General features: G+C 41.7%; 1 protein-coding gene across 2 annotated transcripts; it reads right to left on the bottom strand.

Moving 5' to 3' along the window:
- Positions 1-3,171: 3,171 nt before the first annotated feature.
- Positions 3,172-19,748, bottom strand: tnfaip8l1 (tumor necrosis factor, alpha-induced protein 8-like 1). Of its 2 annotated transcripts, none has more exons than XM_020480391.2 (3): positions 19,475-19,748; positions 7,228-7,507; positions 3,172-6,979 (listed from the first exon to the last, which is right to left on the bottom strand). In XM_020480391.2, the coding sequence occupies exons 2-3, from the start codon at positions 7,497-7,499 to the stop codon at positions 6,691-6,693; spliced, it is 561 nt and encodes a 186-aa protein (XP_020335980.1). In that variant the 5' UTR covers positions 7,500-7,507; positions 19,475-19,748; the 3' UTR covers positions 3,172-6,690. The 2 variants fall into 2 exon arrangements, with proteins under 2 accessions (XP_020335980.1, XP_031678429.1); XM_031822569.1 differs by having other exon boundaries at positions 19,610-19,748.
- Between the last annotated feature and the right edge of the window lie 3,027 nt (positions 19,749-22,775).

Here is a 22,775-nt window from a genome sequence, read left to right as displayed (position 1 = left end):
TTCAGGAAGAACAGTTTCAGTATTTGCCATGAGCTTACTCAGCACAACAAACTACTTCTGAGAAATCCCCTTTAGTGACAATAGGAAAATGAATGGAGAAATACTGCAGAAAGACCATGACATATTCTAATAGATACATGTACTCAAAGTGATGGGGGGGGGGGGGGGGGGTAATCCCCATTTCAGGGTAAGAAGATTCCTTCTCAAACTCGAGCGCCTGTGCTTAGCTGACCACTGCTTTGTGGATAACAACTAACCCTGGAAGTAATAGAGGAGGCTGTATTAATCCATCCAAAGCTCTACTTGAACATGGCTTACGCTCTCCAATACCCCAGCTGTTTCCAATGACTGTTTCCTTTGTTTCAGTGAACACTTCTGCTGCACAATCACTCCATTCCCTATTGTTCCCAAGGTCACTCATGTGAACGTAAACAGATCCCCAAAAATATGTTTTGTCCTCAGATGTTGACCACCCCACTCCCATACAGACGCACGCGCACGCATGCACGCACACACACCTGAATTGTCGGGCTCTCATGTGCTGGACTTTACTCATCATACCTCTGGCTAAAACTCTCGGCTTTCAACCAATCACCCTCCCACTGTGTGTGGATCATAAATAACGTCCAGGCTGCGAAAATGCACAATGGTAGCTCATTTGAAAGTCAATGTGGAATAATAAGTACCTGTCGCTGTTGCTCGTCTAACAGCAGTCGACGTACGGTGGAGCCCAGTTGGAGACCTTCACTCCATCCATTACATTATGGTAATGTCTGTCCTTATAGAGCAACCACAACTTTACAGGCACTACACAGTAACAGAGCTACAGTAGACTAGCTATATATCCTGGTGGAGCTTCTGTCTCTGTCTACACAGCACAGCGCCAGAGAGAAGCAGAAGCAGCGTTATGTAAGCGTGTGGCGGAGATTGTCCTCTGGAAAGACCCCATATGTTGTCAAAGCTCTGTGAAAAAAAGTATTGTCACAGTCTGAAGCCCCTAAGGGCATTTTGGTAACTTTAGAACTATAGCCATTTAAACAGCAGAGATGCTTCAAGTGCAATACAGTATATTGAAATACATATTTTTTTTGCTGTCTTAGAGAATGACTGACTACATTGCAGGAAAAAAACATAGTGAGTCAACTCCCTCAATTCTCATTAAAGTACTGGCATTCCTGAGTCCAGCATGAGGTCTTACCACCGTGTAAAAGAACAGCATGCTTCAGTCTGTTCTTGTGTATTTCTTACATTGTTTTCCCTTTTGATGTCTTTCGGCTTTCATCTTTGAAATAACACGTCAGTCAGGTGCACTCAGAGGATTCACCAGAGCAAGAGAAAAGAGGGTTTGAAAGACTTCAAGTCCCAGGTAACTGTCATAGCTCCACTTGCCTGAGGGGAGAGCCTCTTTAAGCATACAGGATGAGGCAAAGAGTTCTGGATGTGAAGGGAATACAAATGAATGACAAATATAGCAGTTTTCTAACCCTCGATCTACTGACAAAAGAAACTCAAGCATGTTTGAAACTCAGTAATGGGGAAGCTACTCTAAAAAATATATAGTTTACCGAGCTACCAATTAATTTACACTGGAAGAAGTTAAGCTACCCTTAAGGAAAATATACTTTGAAAAAGTAGTCCACTACTACCAAACTACTTAATATGTAAATCTGAAATGTCAGACTACAAATTGCAAGACATAACTTTGGGGTCATATGTTAATAGAATGAGTAATTTAGCCGATTAAACACCGAAAACAAATGTTGTAAATGAAAATTAGGCAGGTCTGATTCTGAAAAAGGAAATTATTACGTACTTATCTATTTCATTTTATTTGTGCAAAAACAGATGAAACTCAAGAACAATTCAGCAAATGAACTGGAATGTTGCCATACAGTGTATTGTGACATTTACCTAATACATTAAAATCAAGTAAAGTGTTTTGTGGATTTCTGAGATTCGCCTGTATACTATATAAGAGACAATACTGCTGATGCAAAATCATTTTCTGGATTAATGATACCACATTCTGATCCATAAATAGAAACAATAAGCACTGAATAAATCTGTAAAATTAGACGCTGCCCATCTTTCACATTCATTTGAATTGAGGCATAGCTGGATCTACATCACAGATGGTGTGGGACATGATCACCACATTGAACCAATTTTGAGGTCTGAAAACATTATTTGGAGTAATGTGGATCTTTAAAAACCTATCTTTATGGATGCAAACCTGTGTTGTGTCTGGTAATTGGGACAGGGTTGGGATAGACTCTTTAACACATGTACTGAGTGAATGTGAGTGGACTGACTAATGTCTTCACAGGCCTGCACTGTTCAGCAGGGGCTGCTGAGGGGAGGATGGCTCATGATAATCTCTGGAACAAATGGAATGGCACCATTCCACACATTCCGCTCCAGCCATTTCTACAAGCCCGTCCTCCCCAATTAAGGTGCCACCAACCTCCTGTGTTCAGCTTGCCTCCTTTTTAAGATGCAGCACTTCTCCTTCGTAGTTGGCTCATTATGTAAACATTATAGTCATGCCCCAATGGAAGGCGGCTTCATACAAAAATGTATTAAAGTTTACATTAATATCCACTTTGATAAACAAGTCAGGGACTGGCAGTTCCAAAGTAAAAAATGTAGCCTCACCATTGAAGCAAGCCACACTGGGGAGAAAAATAACCAACTGGACTGAACAAAATAAATAAGTATTATAGAAACTTTTAGAAATGTGTGCCACCCATTTTCTGTGAGGCTTCGATGTCTCCTCTGTCCACCCCGAAGAGACCATTATGTTTCTTATCATGATGATTCAGAAAATGATTGGCCACTTACCAGTACATTTAAGTCTTTACAATCATTTCTTTGTCAAAAATAGCTAGATCGGATAATCTATCCTGACAATGTCTTTCAGAAATGATCAAAACCAATAGCTACAAATGAATTCACACAGCTGGCATTTGAGCTTGATTTGAGCTTTGACCTTTCCATTCACAAGCGGATAGAACATTTCCTGAATCCTGACCAATATAAAGAATTACTGTAGCCATGTCAATTCTGAGTGGAAACGCTTCATTTCTACGCTATTGGCCTCCACCTTTACCTTTGACCTGGGCACTTCCGTTTGGAAATTAAGTTAAAGAAAAAAAATGCACAAAAACAAAATTGTTTGTCAGGAAGTTAGGCTTGTGTTTACTTTAGGAACATGGCTAACAATGTCGGAAGGCAGGCGGAAGGGATTTGGCTGACCCAATCCAGGTCAGACGCACACAGATTACATTCTGATCTAGCTGCTGAAATTTAGCATCGAGCTGGAAAGAGACTGGTGCTTTAATCAAGAAAAGAAAGAATTTATTGATTAAAAAAAAGGAGTATTAATTTACATATTTGTCATATCTAGTAAAGAGAAGGGACACTAAAACAACATATACATCACAATCCAATTTCACAATCCATCGGTAAAAATACAACATGACTTAAGAATCGTAAGCTTATCTGAAATGTATGAAGACAAATTGGTCAAATTTTTTCATTAAGTTTTTCATGAGTACAAGCTCTCTAAGACTTAACCCTGAGAAGTGTTGATATTGGGAAGAATGGAATCTTTGACATTTAAGTTCTAAACTAGCTCAAATATTCTGGGACATCAATGTTCTAGTCCTGTGAGCATTCACTTACTGCAACTCCCCCAGACATAGGGGGATATAACAAATAACAATTAAGTCAAAATGGAGACAACACAAAAGGTACGGAAAAAACAGAGTGTAAAATTTTAAAACATGACATTCATCATCTTGTGCATACGGTTTTCCTTAGGTATGTTCCTTTAGAAAATATAATTTTCACAATTGTGAGATTGCTTTCCTCTTTGGCAAAGCTGCTACAGTACAGAAGAGGGAGGTTTCCGTGACAGAGTAGATCCTGGAGGACACAGTGCTCATTACAACTCTGCTGCTGCTCCTCACAGGTATACACGGTCACTGAGAATACTAAATGAGGCCACAGCACAAACAGTCTCCTAGACAGGCTCAGCCATACAAACACGCAGAGATAGGTCTAGATAAACAAAAATAACATACATTATGTGCAGGATAGTAGGATATAATTCTAAATAACAATTTAAATTGTTCATAAAAAATACAAAAGAAATTCGCCCCAAATAGGACTTGCATCAAGCAGAGACGGGGATCTCAATCACATTAAAGGGGGATGGGGTGTTGGAGCGAAGTGGATTATCTGTATTATTGGCACAGAGTAGGGGATTAATTATATGGAATCATGGAAGGTACAATCAGGTATTGTTTTGGTCTCTGCTCTAATCTATATTAGTCTCTCCCTATGCTATGTGACGAAACAGCCTGGATCTCACCAACAAAGAGAACCTCATGTAGGAAGCTACTTCCCTTTCCCATATCCTCCAGTCATTAACATGACTGTACATGGAGTCTCTCACCTGTGCAGAGACATTTACAGAAATCAAAGTATTTGCTGGGCGGTGGGTTCAGTACAGCTCAGATGAGGTTAACGAGCTGATGAGTGAGCAGCTCAATGACACAGGTAATTGGGGCCAAAGCAGGCAATACAGGTATTTTGTTCCAAACACAGTACAGACTTCCTTAGGATATAGAGGCCATGTGGATGCTGAATCTGGATTATTGGTCTGTTATGTGAACTGTTACATAAAAATAAGTAACACCTCTGCACCTCTACAAATATTTTTGGGTGTGCATCAGCTCATGATTTTTTACTAGAATGTTTATTATTACAAACAAACTACAGTGCTTGTTTAACCTCAAGTAGCACTCCTGTTTCTAAATACAGAGTCCCTTATAGTTGTCCTGAAGTAGGTTAAAATCTATAATTGTCCTCTTTCTTTTGCTCTAAAAGCATTTCAGCCCATTCAATTCACCACTCACACATACGACCTTTACGCTGTGGTTGGAATCATGCCTTGTTGCCAGGGGGAACAGACACCCCTTGGTCTATATAGGAAAAAAAGACATTGCCAAGGCACTGGTGAAGTCCTCAGTCCAGAAATGATTGACAAGAGCTTGTGTTCTACGTTCACTGGAGAAGTCCATGTTTTTCCTTTAAAGAAAGAAGCTAGAAGAAACTTCAGACTAACTAAAGCATCCTTCAGTGTTGTACAGTAATGTCGGAAGGACACACACGAAAACACAAAAGTAAGTACAGTTGAAGTCGGAAGTTTACATACACCTTAGCCAAATACATTTAAACTCAGTTTATCACAATTCCTGACATTTAATCCTGGTAAAAAATCTCTGTTTTAGATCAGGTAGGATCACCACTTTATTTTGAGAACGTGAAATGTCAGAATAATAGTAGAGAGAATGATTTCAGCTTCTATTTCTTTCATCACAATCCCAGTGGGTTATAAGTTTACATGCAATCAATTAGTATTGGTAGCATTGCCTTTAAATTGTTTAACTTGGGTCAAACATTACGGGTAGCCTTCCCACAATAAGTTGTATGAATTTTGGCCCATTCCTCCTGACAGAGCTGGTGCAATTGAGTCAGGTTTGTAGGCCTCTTTGCTCTCACACACTTTTTCAGTTCTGCCCACAAATTCTCTATAGGATTGAGGTCAGGGCTTTGTGATGGCCACTCCAATACCTCGACTTTGTTGTCCTTAAACCTGTTTGACACAACTTTGGAAATATGCTTGGGGTCATTGTCCACTTGGAAGACCCTTTTGCGACCAAGCTTTAACTTCCTGACTGAGGTCTTGAGATGTTGAATATCAATATACGCACATAATTTTCCTCCTCATGATGCCATCTATTTTGTGAAGTGCACCAGTCCCTCCTGCAGCAAAGCACACCCACAACATGATGCTGCCACCCCTGTGCTTCACGGTTGGATGGCATTCTTCAGCTTGCAAGCGCCCCATTTTTCCTCCATAACGATGGTCATTATGACCAAACAGCACTTTTCGCACCAAAGTACGTTCATCTCTAGGAGACAGAACGAGTCTCCTTCCTGAGCGGTATGATGGCTGCGTGGTCCCATAGTGTTTATACTTGCATACTATTATTTGTACAGATGAACGTGGTACCTTCAGGCGTTTGGAAATTGTTCCCAAGGATGAACCAGACTTTTGGCGGTCTGCAACCTTTTTCCTGAGGTCTTAGTTGATTTCTTTTGATTTTCCCATGATGTCAAGCAAAGCGGCACTGAGTTTGAAGGTAGGCCTTGAAATACATCCACAGGTGCACCTCCAATTGACTCAAATGATGTCAATTAGCCATTCAGAATCCATAACATCATTCACTGGAATTGTCCAAGCTGTTTAAAGGCACAGTCAACTCAGTGTATGTAAACTTTTGACCCACAGAAATTGTGATACAGTGAATTATAAGTGATAATCTATCGGTAAACAATTGTTGGAAAAATTACTTAGATGTCCTAACAGACTTGCCAAAACTATAGTTTGCTAACAAGAAATTTGTGGAGTGGTTGAAAAACTAGTTTTAATGACTCCAACCTAAGTGTATGTAAACTTCCGACATCAACTGTAAATGTCCACATACAATATGCATCACGTCAGTCTCTTAAAAACAACAACAATGCAAGCCAACAAGGCAACCCCGTGGTGGATTTCACACTACCAGGTAATGCCTCAAAAGGTTAAAGGGGGAGGGGTCAAAAGGTCCTGGGGAGAGGTCAAAGGTTGCCCTCGTCCAGCATCTTGTTGACGCCGTCACAGATCCTTTGCAGGTGGCCGCGGTACACCTCAGACGGCCCGTAGAGCGCAGCGAGGAAGTCACAGTCGGCAAAGTGGTTGAACACGTGGTTGACCCGCGAGTGGCTCTTGGCCGTCAGGTGGCGGTTGATGGCCTGGTGCAGCAACTCGCGGCACTCGTTCAGGATGGCGCTCATCACGCGCCGGTCGAACGTGAACTCGATCTGGTGAAAGCTGACAGCCGTCATAGCCAGTGTGTGGACCTTCTTCCTGGAAAGGGGACGCAGTAGAGTTATGCATGATGGCTTGACTACAGTAGCTGGCAAACCACATGCCATTTCTCTGAGGGCCACAGCTTTTGTTCAAGCCCAACACAATGATTATTTTTTATCAGGGCTGGAATAAAAACCTGTGCAAATTAGCCCTCAACAACCATGGCTGTCAACCCTTAATCAAAGGCCATTATAACCCTGTTAATGCACTCTACAGCCATAATATAATCATATAGCATAATCAACCTGAAGCTCTCAACCAGTACCAGCTCCTCCCCGCTGAACTGGTTGTTGCGGTAGAGGACTCCCAGCTTCACCACCATCTTGATAAGGTTCTTGATGATCTTCTGGGCCTCCTTGCGGTTGTGCGTGTACTCCTTCGTAACGCGGTAGAGCTCGTCCAGCACCTCGCTGCTGGTGTCGTCGATGAAGAGGTTAGCCATGCTCTTGGTGGCCATCTTGCTCATCAGCTTCTTCTGGGCCTGAAGGGCCAGGCTCTTAGTACTGAAGGAGTCCATAATGACGTCTGGAGGGCGAGAGAGAGGGAGGGAGAAAAGAGATTTGGGTCATACAGATGCACACACACTGAAACCAGATGGTGGATTTTCTTCCTTCTTAATTATATACTGTACAGAGAGGAAATAACAGATGTTTATTTGGATGCATTCCTGACAACATATGGGAAACCCATATTTGCCTTTTGCATTTCTAGCACCAGCAGATCATGCAGAAATAAAACATACTGCAGACAGAAAATGAACTGTTTTATGCTAATTATCACATTTAATTATTTCATTTTCTCATCTGAATGAAGGCATTGAAGAGTCTTGCTACCGGTGTGCAATCCCTTAGTATAACTATGATGTCATGGGATAATAGAATCTATTTGAATTGGTGACGGGGTCTTTAAGATACCAGTGACATGATACAAGAATGACATCATGTAGGAGTGATGAGACTCACTGCAGTTCTGCAAAGCAGCCAATGATAGGACTGTCTCTGCAGCTACCGGCTGAATCCACATTTAGAAAAGAGGTTTATGTGAGGATGGGCTATAGCGTACGTGTGCACATTTGTGGAGGCTAGCTCCAAGCTGTGGGTGTTGCCTGCCAAAGCACAATGACTCAGAGGAAGCCTCAACACATTGTGGCAGCTCATAAACAATGGGTCAGGGGGCCACAGGCTTTCATATCTTCTGCATTTCCTCAGCCAGATGAGCCCGGTCCAGGGCCCGACTGTACTGCAGCTTCTTAACAAGAACCCAGGAATGACAGGTTCAGGTTCAGCCTGTCTTAATCCCTAAGGAAGTAGGATGAGGTTACCTTGAGACGGATCCAAGGTCAGGGGCTCATTTAACCCCCAAAGGCTAAAGTTATAAGTTAGGGAAGGTAAACTGAGCCTAGATCTGTACACATCTCTAGCATAGCATAGCAATCATTACTCCCTCCAAGATTAAAACATAAAACCTTTATTAAAATCCTAAATGTGACTGGACGCTAATACAAATGCTCATATATTTACCAACAGTAATATCTGCTAAGTATTATTACTGTAAAGCAGCTGACCGACTGCAGAATGAAAATGTGCCTGCTATGTGACTCATGAGATTCCACTCCAATCCGCATCGTCTCTCCAAGAATACCAATTGGTCTCCTTCGAGTGTCAGCGGGAAGCTTTTTCTTCCAAGGGAGTACCCACGTCAGAAACCAAAGACAAGCTCTCCCTGCAACATTGTCAGAGGGATGTAAAAAAAAAAAAAAACACTTTGCCTGCTACATTCAATCACAATGTGTCAATGAGAATCTGAACAGATGCTTTGAGGATAGAGAAAAGTACAGCTTGCAACACTGCGCAAAAGAAATCAAAGTTCACAAGCCTCTCTCTGCTGGAAGTATGAAAAAACAGATTCAGTGGATTAAAAAGAAACCTTTCAGAGCCTGGAGAGTGAAGTGATTTTCAGGGGGCTCATTAAATTTCTCTCCTGTCAAAGAGAATAACTTTAATGGAGTCAGTGGCTGTGATGACTAATACTGCCGTGAAGAAGTAAAAAGCCTGTATTTGTCTTTCACCACAGTGAATCCAAACACTTAACTTCAGATGTGATGGATACTCAGGAGCGTCTGTAGTTTTACTCAAAGCCAAAGAAAAGACAACAAATTCTTCCTGGAGCTGGCAATCACAAATGTAGGTAGATCCTCTCTCTCTCCGTCTCTCTCACGAGATGAGAGGCTTCATGAAAGGACAAGCGCTTAGAATGATGAAACATTTTTCTATCAAGGACTCCTGCCTTGTAACTGTGCAGTGGGAGTTCTGGCCAAATAGAAGCTGCTGTGTGAACTGGGCCCAGGCAGGGAAAGCTTGGATCCCATCTCAGCACTATTTATACAGGCACTGCTGGAATGGATTGAAAACAGAACGAAATATGACAGTGACAACATTACTGTGTTCAGCCAATATATCTCCCACATACAACAGAGCAATTAATAATGGTTTTCTTTGAGCTGGGCAGGCACTCTGGAATGAGAGACAAAGTGCTGGCGTATCAACTGGATTTACTTAAACCAACATCAGTGCAGTGTAATCCAGAGTGCTTAAACTATATAGTTAAAAAAAACAATCCCTCAGTCAAAGTAGAACAGGTAGGTAAACATGACTCATGGAAATGAAACCCCACCCTGGGCCTCTTTGGCAGCCAGGGACTCGGCCTGGCCAGCGTCCCCAAAAGCACTTACCCTCCTGCAGGTGAAAAGTGGCCTCCAGAGGCTCAATGCTGGGTGTGCCGAGTGGCTCAGAAAGGGTCTGTGGAGGTTTGATGGCCAAACATGTGTCCGAAAGTCTGTCAGGCTAGTATGATGGGGTCAGGTGAGAGAGGACCAATGATTGGGGCGGCAGGGTAGCCTAGTGGTTAGAGCGTTGGACTAGTAAACCAAAAGGTTGCAAGTTCGAATCCCCAAGCTGACAAGGTGGGCAGTTAACCCACTGTTCCTAGGCCGTCATTGAAAATAAGAATTTGTTCTTAACTGACTTGCTTAGTAAAAAAAAGGTTTAAAAAAAAAAATTGTAAAAAAACTGGAGCTCCCTTTCCTGTCCACTCTGCCGCAGCCCCCCCCCCCCCCCCCACTCCTAAGCCTCAGGGTCACCCAGTCTCAATACTGCTCCCCCAACTCAAAACTAGACTGGCTGGCAGAAATCTGTATAGACATTTCTGTGAAACTACTTCAAAAGATCAAGGTGGAATAACTAATGTCTGGAATGTCTGGAAATACTGTAACTATATAACTTTGAACAAGAGTTTATATTATTCAAGAGTGAATATGTTTTAGGCTATGTGGCTTGCTTATAATTCCAATTGCATAGCCTACCCTACATGTATAATATTAATTCAAAATAGAGGGAAATCCCCACACACTTCTTTAGTACTGTAACGTGTCTCAGGAACTTAGATTTACAGAAATGTATGACGTCACCCTTATCTACAACAAGAGACCATGCACAATGGTTATGTAAAATGTATCCGTGCTTTGTGTTGGGTCTGAACTGATCAACTCACAATCAGCTCTTCACATGAAACATTTCTTCTGTCTGGTAATGAACAGGATCAATTAGGATTACTGCCTGCTACAATTTCATCAAGTGTAGTTTTTACTCCTCTCTCTTACTCTCCTACTGTCCTCTAATCTCTCCTACTCTTGAGCTGTTGCATAACAGTGGAGGCGCTGATGAGTGCTGGGAACTCAGTTTTGTATGGCTGTGATGTGTGTGTGTGTCGCTCTATCATCCTCCCACACAGTATCAGGGGTTGTGCACAGTGCCTAAGGGGGAGACCGTCCCTTTTTTACTGTCTTCTCAGATCTGAAAGAGCCCGCTGCACGATTAATAATTAACGTGGCAGCATTATATGGATCACAGATTAATAATTAATATGACCAATTTGAAGAAAAAAAATAGACCAGGGTAAGAGATTGATGCCACAGGTGAACCAGGAAATGTGGGACCTGGCTGAGGGGTCAAACAACATCAGGGACAAATGGTGGAAAATATTATGACAAATGTGAATGGATAGTGAGCCCTCGTTGTTAGCCAACTGTATGTGCACCTATAAAATGAAATGTGCAGCTGTGATGCAGCAATGGTATCCTTGTCATAGACATGACATAATATTGAGTAGGTTGAAAGTAAATACAAGCTGAAACCAGTTTAAAACAATAGACCCATAGATAAAGGTAGATGACTTGTGGATGACTAACTCGCCTGTTATCAGTTTTTGACAATGGCACCACCACATGGACTTTGAGGAAACATGGCATGCCTACAAAGAAGTTTTACATCGAAAAGTTTTTTATTGACCGACAGATAAGCGATCAAAGACACACACACACACACACACACACACACACAGGCTCAATTCAGAATTGAAAATGCCTCAAATTTCAATAAAATTCCAATTTAAGTAGTAAACAGAATCCAGAATTGCAATTCGAATTAAAAAGGAAATGGAATATAGTGAAATGCCTCTTATAGTATATATTAGGTGCAGTCTATACAAATATACTGTACATCTTGTACATAAAACACATTATATACAAGCATAGAAAATATTGTTTTAACTTAAAAAGAATGATCAAGAAAAACAAAACCTTATGCGAATTCTACATTTCATTAAATATGGGAAAAATACTACATCTCAGAATGCATTAGTTTAACCCTCAAGTTGACCTTGAAGCATTCAAAAAGATGGACAAATGGACATCTAATTGGATATTCTAAGCACTAAGGTTAAAAGTATATGAACATTGCTTCCTAAGAAATGTTATATATTCTTTGGAAGTGTGACCTGTTAGATTCAATGAAACTCATGTTCTATAGACGGGTTGGTTGTTAAGCAACAAAACCGACGCGTGCACAACTATGGGGCAAAACAGACAGGGTTGGCTTAGACTTAATAACATGTAAACTATATTTTGTCTCCAATGTATATTGAAATAAATACATTTCAAAATGAGCACTTGTTGTCTCTCAAATACATTGTTCGTTACAGTTGTTGGTTAGCTAGCAAATTTTAGCATTGACATGAAATCAGTCAAAACAGGACATAGTATCAATAACAAGATAAAACTAGCTGATACGAGCAACTTATGATTCGCCACATGGCAGTTTGTCATTGTTAGCCAGCCATCTGGCCATCCAGAATCACAACTAATGGACTTCTGCCCCATGGAAGCATTGCTTTGGTGACGTTAACAGCTAACCCATCTATGATTGAGTGGAATTTCTTTGAATAGCACTACATCCTACCTCTGAAACACAGAATCCTGTGGGTGTGGTCAATTCAAATTAACTCATGAGTATCTATGGTTGAATGGGAGTAAATTCCAAAATTTGGAATAGAGACACATGGCGAGGTGTGGATTAACATGACTACACCCCCGAGTAGGGTACAGACAGAGTCCTCCCATCACTCCCATGTAATTAGCCTAAATTTGGCGTCATCCTGAACAAAACAGACACTTTGTCGTTTCAATAAACATTTTCACATGTTGTTATTAACATACTTGGCTGTCACAACAAATTATTTGCATGATATGTATTCTGCCACTAATGTGTTACCTGACCAGCAAACACGGACAGTAAAGCTGTTGCATTATACTTAATGTACCTGTCAAAAGTTAACACCTTCTCATTCAAGGGTTTTTCTACTATTTTCTAAATTGTGAAGTAATAATGAAGATATCAAAACTATGAAATAACACATATGGAATCATGTAGTAACCCAAAAAATGTTAAATCAAAAGGTTTTAGATTCAAAAGTAGGCAGCTTTGCCTTGATGACAGCTTTGCACACTCTTGGCATTCTCTCAACCAGCTTCACCTGGAAGGCTTTTTCAACAGTCTTGAAGGAGTTCCCACATACACTGAGCACTTGCTGGCTGCTTTTCCTTCACTCTGCGGTCCAACTCATCCCAAACCATCTCAATGGGTTGAGGTTGGGTGATTGTGGAGGCCAGGTCATCTGATGCAGCACTCTATCACTCTCCTTCTTGGTCAAATAGCCTTTAACACACCTCCAGGCTGTGTGGATCATTGTCCTGTTGAAAAACAAATGATAGTGGGACTAAGGCTAAACCAGATGGGATGGTGTATCACTGCAGAATGCGGTGTTGGCCATGCTGGTTAAGTGTGCCTTGAATTCTAAATAAATTACATACAGTGCCACCAGCCCCATGCCTCTTCCTCCATGCTTCACAGTGGGAACTACACATGCGAAGATCATCCATTCACCCACTCTGTCTCAAAGACACAGCGGTTGGAACCAATTTTTTTTAAAAACATTTTGACTAATCAGACCAAAGGACAGATTTCCATTGGTCTAATGTCTACAGCTCGTGTTTTTTGGCCCAAGCAAATCTTCTTATTATTGGTGTCCTTCAATTCGACCATGATGGCCTGATTCACGCAGTCTCCTGAACAGTTAAGCATTTATTTGGGCTGCAATTTCTGAGGCTGGTAACTCTAATGAACCTTTCCTCTGCAGCAGAGGTAACTCTGGGTCTTCCTTCCCTGTGGCCGTCCTCATCAGAGCCAGTTTACCATAGCGCTCGATGGTTTTTGTGACTGCACTTGAAGAAACGTTTAAAGTTATTGGCTTAAAGTAATGATGGACTGTCATTTCTCTTTGCTTATTTGAGCTGTTCTTGCCATAATATTGACTTGGTCTTTTACCAAATAGGGCCATCTTCTGTATACCACCCCTACCTTGTCACAACACAACTGCTTGGCTCAAACGCATTAAGAAAGAAAGGAATTCCCCAAATTCACTTAAGGCACTTAATTTAAATGCATTTCAGGTAACTACCTCCTGAAGCTGTTTGAGAGAACGCCAAGTGTGTAAAGCGGTCATCAAGGCAAAGGGTGGCTATTTGAAGAATCTCAAATATATTTTGATTTGTTTAACACTTTGTTGGTTACTACATGATTCTGTGTATTATTTCATAGTTTTTATGTCTTCACTATTATTCTACAAAAGTAAAAAGAAAAGAAAAACTCTTGAATGAGTAAGTGTGTCCAAACCTTTGACTGGTACTGTATGTCACCATTTGTTTAAATCTAGCTTTTTCTCAGGTTAATTGACGTTAACTGGCTGGCTTGCGAAATAAGTTAATCTGGATCATAATCGCTAGTCTTACATATGCCGCGTAACTACTTCCAGTCTCTGCCTGCCCTTGAACGGTTTATGCATTCAGGACTTCCTATATGTACTTTCCACTTGCCTGAGACCAGCTGTGCAGACAACCCTACCAAATGGCCCAAAGTAGCCTATGGCAAAATCTACAGCAACATGGTGGAATTTCCAGGTTTACACAGGCAATACACATAGCTACAAAGAAGCGTTAGCTAGCGATTTAACGTGAATTAAGTGCTTCGAACACACAAATGTATTGAGTAACCAGAGCCCACATATTTCCATCATCGCGGCATATAGCCTGAAACCAAGAGGTTCGTTTAACCTAGTCCTTGGGCAGTTGAAACGTTTCTTACAAAAAAAGATTGCAGCCAGAGTGCAGTATTTTTTCTGCAGTAATTTTGCACTTAACTGCAGTTAGAGTTAAGTCTGCAATTACTGCATCCAAAATACCCCAGTCGGCTACAGTTACAAAAAGGATATCTTTTTTTGTAAGGGTTGATTTGGTGGTCTTTCTCCTACTATTGGGCGGCAGGGTAGCCTAGTGGTTAGAGCGTTGGACTAGTAACCGGAAGGTTGCACGTTCAAACCCCCGAGCTGACAAGGTACAAATCTGTCATTCTACCCCTGAACAGGCAGTTAACCTACTGTTCCTAGGCCGTCATTGAAAATAAGAATTTGTTCTTAACTGACTTGCCTAGTCAAATTAAATTAAAATTGTTCAAACGAAACAGTGTGCAAGACATTTTTGGCATCCTAGTTATAAAATCAGGATAAGTTAGCTAGTTGAAGAAAGTTAATTGGAATCGGCTCTTTGGCTGATAATGGTGACATACAGTGAACGGTACAGTTTCTGTTCATGCTAACATTTTTACATTTGCATCAGTGTTTTTAGGAATTATGCAATTTCTTGATTAAGATGACAAGGAAGTTAACGTTAACAAAACAACCAACCAAGCATATCCAAAACTTAGCAAAAAAAAGAAAATGTCCCCTTTTCAGGACCAGATCTTTCAAAGATAATTCGTAAAAATCCAAATAACTTCACAGATCTTTATTATAAAGGGTTTAAACGCTGTTACCCATGCTTGTTCAATGAACATGCACCTATGGGACGGTCGTTAAGACACTAACAGCTTAGACGGTGGGCAATTAAGGTCACAGTTATGAAAACTTAGGACACTAAAGAGGCCTTTCTACTGACTCTGAAAAACACCAAAAGAAAGATGGCCAGGGCCCCTGCTCATCTGCGTGAACCTGACTTAGGGATGCTGCAAGGAGGCATGAGGACTGCAGATGTGGCCAGGGCAATAAATTGCAATGTCCGTACTACGAGACGCCTAAGACAGGACGGACAGCTGATCATCCTTGGAGTGGCAGACCACGTGTAACAACACCTGCACAGGATCAGTACATCCAAACATCACACCTGCGGGACAGGATGGCAACTACAACTGCCCGAGTTACACCAGGAACGCACAATCCCTCCATCAGTGCTCAGAATGTCTACAATAGGCTGAATTGAGGGCTTGTAGGCGTGTTGAAAGGCAAGCCAGACATCACCGGCAACAACATCGCCTGTGGGTACAAACCCACCGTGGAGGGTCCATCGTGGTCTGGGACGTTGTGTCACAGCATCATCGGACTGAGCTTGTTGTCATTGCAGGCAATCTCAACGCTGTTCGTTACAGGGAAGACATCCTCCTCCCTCATGTGATACCCTTCCTGCAGGCTCATCCTGACATGACCCTCCAGCATGACAATGCCACCAGCCATACTGCTCGTTCTGTGCATGATTCCCTGAAAGACAAGATTGTCAGTGTCCTGCCATGGCCAGCGAAGAGCCCGGATCACAATCCCATTGAGCACGTCTGGGACCTGTTGGATCGGAGGGTGAGGGCTAGGGCCATTCCCCCCAGATATGTCCGGGAACTTGCAGGTGCCTTGGTGGAAGAGTGGGGTAACATCTCACAGCAAGAACTGGCAAATCTGGTGCAGTCCATGAGAAGGAGATGGCACAGCAGTACTTAATGCAGCTGGTGGCTACACCAGCTACTGGCTGTTATTTTTGATTTTGACCCCCCTTTGTTCAGGGACACATTATTCCATTTCTGTTAGTGATATGTCTGTGGAACTTGCTCAGTTTGTGTATCAGTTGTTGAACCTTATGTTGACACAAATATTTACACATGTTAAGTTTGCTGAAAATAAACACTTGACAGTGAGAGGACGTGTCTATTTTTGTTGAGTTTGTAATGATAAACTAATAATACAGCCAGTCAGGTTCTGAGTAAAGTAGACAATTAAACATTGGAGTAAAGGGAGTACCCCACATCTGTACCCTACTCGGGGGCGTGGTCATGTTAAGCAATGCCTCGCCATGTTAATCTATTAAGCCCAACCCTGTCACACACACACACATTTTGTTCTTCAATCCTTGTGGGGACCTACAATTCACACACACACACACACACACACAAATGTCCCAAAGGCATACTCTGTCAATTGTCTCTAGTCTGTCACAGTCTTCTTTCTAGGAAGGTTTCACTGCCCTTCCATGCACAGACTGTTTCATATTTCCTAGGTAACAACTGAGGCAGCTGGCCAACTGAACTTTGCAGTCTTGTAAATCAGGTCAAACACCTCTGTACTGCTCTTGTCAATGAGTTACCTTTCATCTCCACAGGGATAATCATACATTTCCAGCAGTGCTTGAGTGTCAGAAATCATGACAAACAGGTTTGACATGAATTAATGTTTGGGATTTTGTAGCTGGCTTCCTGGCCAAAGTGGACCTCAGTTCTCAGTTAGCCGAGCAACCAAACTGTAGCTGTAACTGACCCACTTGTTTGTCAGCCATAGCCAAATAAAATAAAATCCTATTGGTCACATACACATGGTTAGCAGATGGTAATGCGAGTGTAACGAAATTCTTGTGCTTCTAGTTCCAATAGATTACTTGTTAGATATTACTACACTAACAATTTCACAATAACTACCTTATACACACACAAGTGTAAAGGGATGAATAAGAATATGTACATATAAATATATGGATGAGCGATGGCCGTGCGGCATAGGCAAGATGCAGTAGATTGTAGAGTGCAGTATATGAGAGGAGTAATGTATGGTATGTAATCATTATATAAAGTGGCATTGTTTAAAGTGACTAGTGATACATTTATTACATCCAATTATTAAAGTGGCTAGAGATTTGAGTCAGTATGTTGGCAGCAGCCACTCAATGTTAGTGATGGCGGTTTAACAATCTGATAGCCTTGAGAAGCTGTTTTTCAGTCTCACGGTCCAAGCTTTTATGCACCTGTACGGACCTCGCCTTCTGGATGATAGCGGGGTGAACAGGCAGTGGCTCAGATGGTTGTTGTCCGTGATGATCTTTTTGGCCTTCCTGTGACATTGGGTGGTGTAGGTGTCCTGGAGGGCAGGTAGTTTGCCCCCTGTGATGTGTTGTGCAGACCTCACTACATCTCTGGAGAGCCTTACGGTTGTGGGAGGAGCAGTTGCCGTACCAGGCGCTGATACAGCCCGACAGGATGCTCTCGATTGTGCATCTTAAAGTTTGTGAGTGTTTTCAGTGACAAGCCAAATTTCTTCAGCCTCCTGAGATTGAAAAGGCGCTGTTGCGGTGGGTGGACCATTTAAGTTTGTCCGTGATGTGCACGCCAAGGAACATAAAACTTTCCACCTTCTCCACTGCTGTCCCATCGATGTGGATAGGGGGGGGTGCTCTCTTTGCTTTTTCCTAAAGTCCACGATCATCTCTTTTGTTTTGCTGACATTGAGTGAGAGGTTATTTTCCTGACGTCACACTCCGAGGGCCCTCACCTCCCCCCTGTAGGCCATTTCGTCGTTGTTGGTAATCAAGCCTACCACTGTAGTGTCATCTGCAAACTTGATGATTGAGTTGGAGGCGTGCATGGCCACGCAGTCATGGGTGAACAGGGAGTACAGGAGAGGGCTGAGAATGGGCCCCAGTGTTGAGGATCAGCGGGGTGGAGATGTTGTTTCCTATCCACACCACCTGGGGGTGGCCCGTCAGAAAGTCCATGACCCAGTTTCACAGGGTGGGGTCAAGACCCAGGGTCTCAAGCTTAATGACGAGTTTGGAGGGTACTATGGTGTTAAATGCTGAGCTGTAGTCAATGAATAGCATTATTATTAGGTATTCCTCTTGTCCAGATGGGTTAGGGCAGTGTTCAGTGTGATTGCCTCGTCTGTGGACCTATTGGGGTAGTAGGCAAATTGGAGTGGGTCTAGGGTTTCAGGTAGGGTGGAGTAGATATGAGCAAGGGTAGCAACGGAGATGCACATACACAGCGGGGTAGCAACAATTGTTTCGAAAAACAAAATAAATCAATAAATCAAAATAAATCAATATTACAAGCATTTCACTACACCCGCAATAACATCTGCTAAATATGTGTATGCGACCAATACATTTGGATAAATAATTTCTTTCTTCAGACACAGCTGGTTAAAGCTGCAAGAGGCAACTCATTCAAGACCGCAATTCATGCAAATTGAAAACGTTCTGATTCTCCTTTTACTAGTGACAAACAGTTAGTGCAGTATAATAAATTGTACTACCTGCCAGAATACACAGAGAGGGTATTCATACACATACAAGAAAAGCTTTCATCTCGATTATCTCAATAATAACAGTCACATATAAAACATACTTTTTTGTTGCTACATTTTGTACGTTATATGGGGTAAAATGCGGAGTAGGCCTCAAGCAGGCATATCTTCAACAAATCGCTTGATATACACTTCATACAGAGATGAAATAACTTGTGGAGGAAAGAAGGCTTGCAACCCGACAGTGGCGTTTGAAACGCAAGAAAAGAACATGATTAACACTAGGCTTCACCTTTTGGGTGGTATTCCATTTGTAAACCATTTTTTTAAATTAATTTCGATTTCTAAGGATTAAATCATTCACATCAGAAATGGCAGTTGCCATTCAAAACGAATACATCAAACCAAAATACTGACCAAACATAAGGAAATAAAAATATTATAAATCTTGTGTTGGCAAAGTAGGTTTATATTCTACAATATCGTGGACCTATTGTTGCATTTAAGGTCGAATGACATTAGTTATAACTAGAATAGGCAGTGTAATGTAAATGTTGTGGGCAAATTGGGCTTCAGCCTTCCTTTAGCCAATTCTGCCACCTCCCATCCTCCATTGTATAGTTTCAAAGGACTATGTAACCTATTATTTGTTACATGTTTCTCAAAGACTGGTCAAGCATAGGCTAAAATACCATCCATCTACGTTGAATTTACCTTTCGTTCAAATCAAACCGGATGCGGAGGGTGAGTAAAGGGACCGTGGATTACGCTGCTACAATTTGACAATTTAATCTAGGCAAAATCTCGAGTCTTCATTATGGCAACTCATAGCAAATCCATGTACATCACCATGAGTCGGTTCTTCGTCTTTACTTGCGATTCTTTGTCTTCCATGTAACTGTATGTTGTATCAGGTACTGGTGTGTAAATAATTGAAAGACTGTTTCTTCTCTCCCTGCTGAGCTCGGTTACAGGAGTTTGTAACCCGACTCCTCCTCACAAAAAGATTCAAATTTGAGGGATTTCGAAAATTCGAGATTGATGTTACTCTGGACCAATAGAAGAGCCCAGTAAAAATGTATCAAACCAATCATACTGTGGGAAATTCCCGTTATAACTTCAACATTCCCTGCCCCCATTCTGTTTCCAGTAATTAGCCTCATCTAGCTCCCAAATCCAAGGTTGGAAATTTCCCAATGAGTTGTTTGTCATAAACAAAAAGCCTAGTAGACGGCACAATTATTTAATCATAAATCATGAAGATTAATTATTTGACCTAATTAATGGAAAATATTGCCTCAGTAGATGATTTCGGCAACGTTATTGATCAAAACTGATTTATATAGGACACACAACAGAGAGAGAGCGAGATATAGTAAACCAGACATCTAGGTGTTTTACAGCGGATGTTTTCTGGACCGGACAGCACCGTTTTCCCCGGTCTATGAATGAATGGGTTTAGCAGGAATTCCGGAGGGTTATGGTGTTCATTGTGAATACCATGTGTTTTAAACAATCAACAAGCTATTTTTCTCTTATGGTCTGGATGTAAATGGATATAAATAGGCCTAACTCAAGCCAGATTTGATAGGGCTATTTTAAACATATATTGTAAATTAAAATACATAATATTATAGAATAGCACCACATTTACATAGCCTAGTTAGTTCATAGTACTCTGCAATCCAGTCGTCAATAGTATTGCATTTTATGCTTAGCCTACTGTCATCCTTATCACAAGGTAGTTTACCTTCACCTGCAAACTAGCAGGCCATTTAGAGAGAAAGCTTGTTAAGAAGCTCTGTTCAGTGGAGCATTTGGATATTGCAATTTTGTAACCAATGAGAGATACTGTAGCAAGCAGTGATACATTAGCTAATCTCTGAGCCATACAATAACTATCGAGATACACACTCTATTTAGCTTGAATATACACAATAATTTTTCTAATAAGTATACTATATAAATCATTTTAACACCCATAGAAAGGTGACCAAATAACGATTTACTTTTCATATTCTCTGTGATTAGTAGCCAAAAGACAAAACAAATATTTTAGTGTAAACAAAAACCAATGGACACACATGAGCATAAATGATGTAATGTTGTGTATTAACTGGATTTTTATATAAATAAACAAATGTAATCAAACATGGTAACAAGACAACATTTCAACAACATAGCCCATAGGGGATCGAATGGACGAGTGAGAGGTCGAGGCGACCGGACGACGAAGGAAAATAGTGGAAGGAGATGATGGAGTGGATTCTGAATACAATAGTGGTAAAATGAAGGATAATTTGAGTATTGACCAAAATAATGGAAAACGGAGCAAAGTGGTATACAGTGATGAGAATGACCCTTCGTATCTAGTAGGAGTACAGTTTGTTAATGAGGAGCAGCTGAGCAGAGAACCAGTCTTTAAGAAACCATGTCAGTTATCCAAACTGGTGGAGAGAGTGCTGGGTAAAGGGAAGGCCATGAGGATACCGAGAGGCGGGTTTGTTTAGATTTGTTTTGTGCTTCTGCAGATCTGCAGAAGTGTGTTGTTGTCTTAACCGATTTGATAAGTATGAAGTTTTGTGTGTGTCTCTTCGAAACAGGGCACCCCCTCAAGGTTTTTTTTATTTATCTGGCGTCTCGTGGAAAGTCGATTTTGAAGAAATAAAAATATATTCCTGGAGTGATTGAAGCACGTCGGATGAATCGTGTTGTGAATGGTGAAAAAGTGAAGTGTATCTGTTATTTTGATATGTCTCTCCCTACTCAAGTGCAGTTAAGGTATATTAACTACAGATTCAGAACATTTATCCCAAGACCAATGCAATGCGATCACTGTAAAGCTTTTGGTCATCTAGCAAGTGTTTGCAGAAGGGAGAAGGCGATATGTCCAAGATGTGGAAAGGATCATATTATGTGTTATCAAAGTGATAAATATGACCTGTTGCTATTTAATTTTAACTAGGCAAGTCAGTTAAGAACAAATTCTTGTTTACAATAACGGCCTACCACGTCTTCCGAATGCCCCACAGGGGTGAAAGAGAATGAGGTGGCCAAAGTCAGGGTTGAACAGAGCATTTCACATGCAGCAGCAGGGAAAAGGGTTGAGGGTTTGAATGGTGCCCCAGAAGAGTCCATGGTAGTGGATAGGCCTACGATGCAGGGGTTGCCTTTCAACAGCAGAATGCTGACATTTTAGGTTAAATATGTGGACTTTGTGGCATGTACAGCTATGGTAATTACTGAGGCATGCATGAGAGCATCTGCTGTTCCGGACGACTGTGTGATCACGCTCTCCGTAGCCAACATGAGTTAGACCTTTAAAGAGGTCAGCATACACAAGGCTGCGGGGCCAGACGGCTTACCAGGAAGTGTGCTCCGGGCATGTGCTGACCAACTGGCAGGTGTCTTCACTGACATTTTCAACATGTCCCTGATACCAACATGTTTCAAGCAGACCACCATAGTCCCTGTGCCCAAGAGCACAAAGGAAACCTGCCTAAATGACTACAGACCCGTAGCACTCACGTCCGTAGCCATGAAGTGCTTTGAAAGGCTGGTAATGGCTCACATCAACACCATTATCCCAGAACTCCCTAGACCCACTCCAATTTGCATAAGGCCCAAACAGTTCCACAGATGATGCAATCACTACTGCACTCCACACTGCCCTTTCCCACCTGGACAAAAGGAACACTTATGTGAGAATGCTATTCATTGACTACAGCTCAGTGTTCAACACCATAGTACCCTCAAAGCTCATCACTTAGCTAAGGATCCTGGGACTTAACAACTCCCTCTGCAACTGGATCCTGGACTTCCTGACGGGCCGCCCCCGGGTGGTGAGGGTAGGTAGCAACACAAATGCCACGCTGATTCTCAACACTGGAGCCCCCCAGAGGTGCGTGCTCAGTCCCCTCCTGTACTCCCTGTTCACCCATGACTGCATGGCCAGGCACGACTCCAACACCATCATTAAGTTTGCAGACGACACAACATTGGTAGGCCTGATTAC

The sequence above is a fragment of the Oncorhynchus kisutch genome, linkage group LG4 (assembly GCF_002021735.2).
Source record: "Oncorhynchus kisutch isolate 150728-3 linkage group LG4, Okis_V2, whole genome shotgun sequence".
In the NCBI taxonomy this organism is placed as follows: Eukaryota; Metazoa; Chordata; class Actinopteri; order Salmoniformes; family Salmonidae; genus Oncorhynchus; species Oncorhynchus kisutch.
This window is presented reverse-complemented; position numbering and strand designations above follow the sequence as displayed.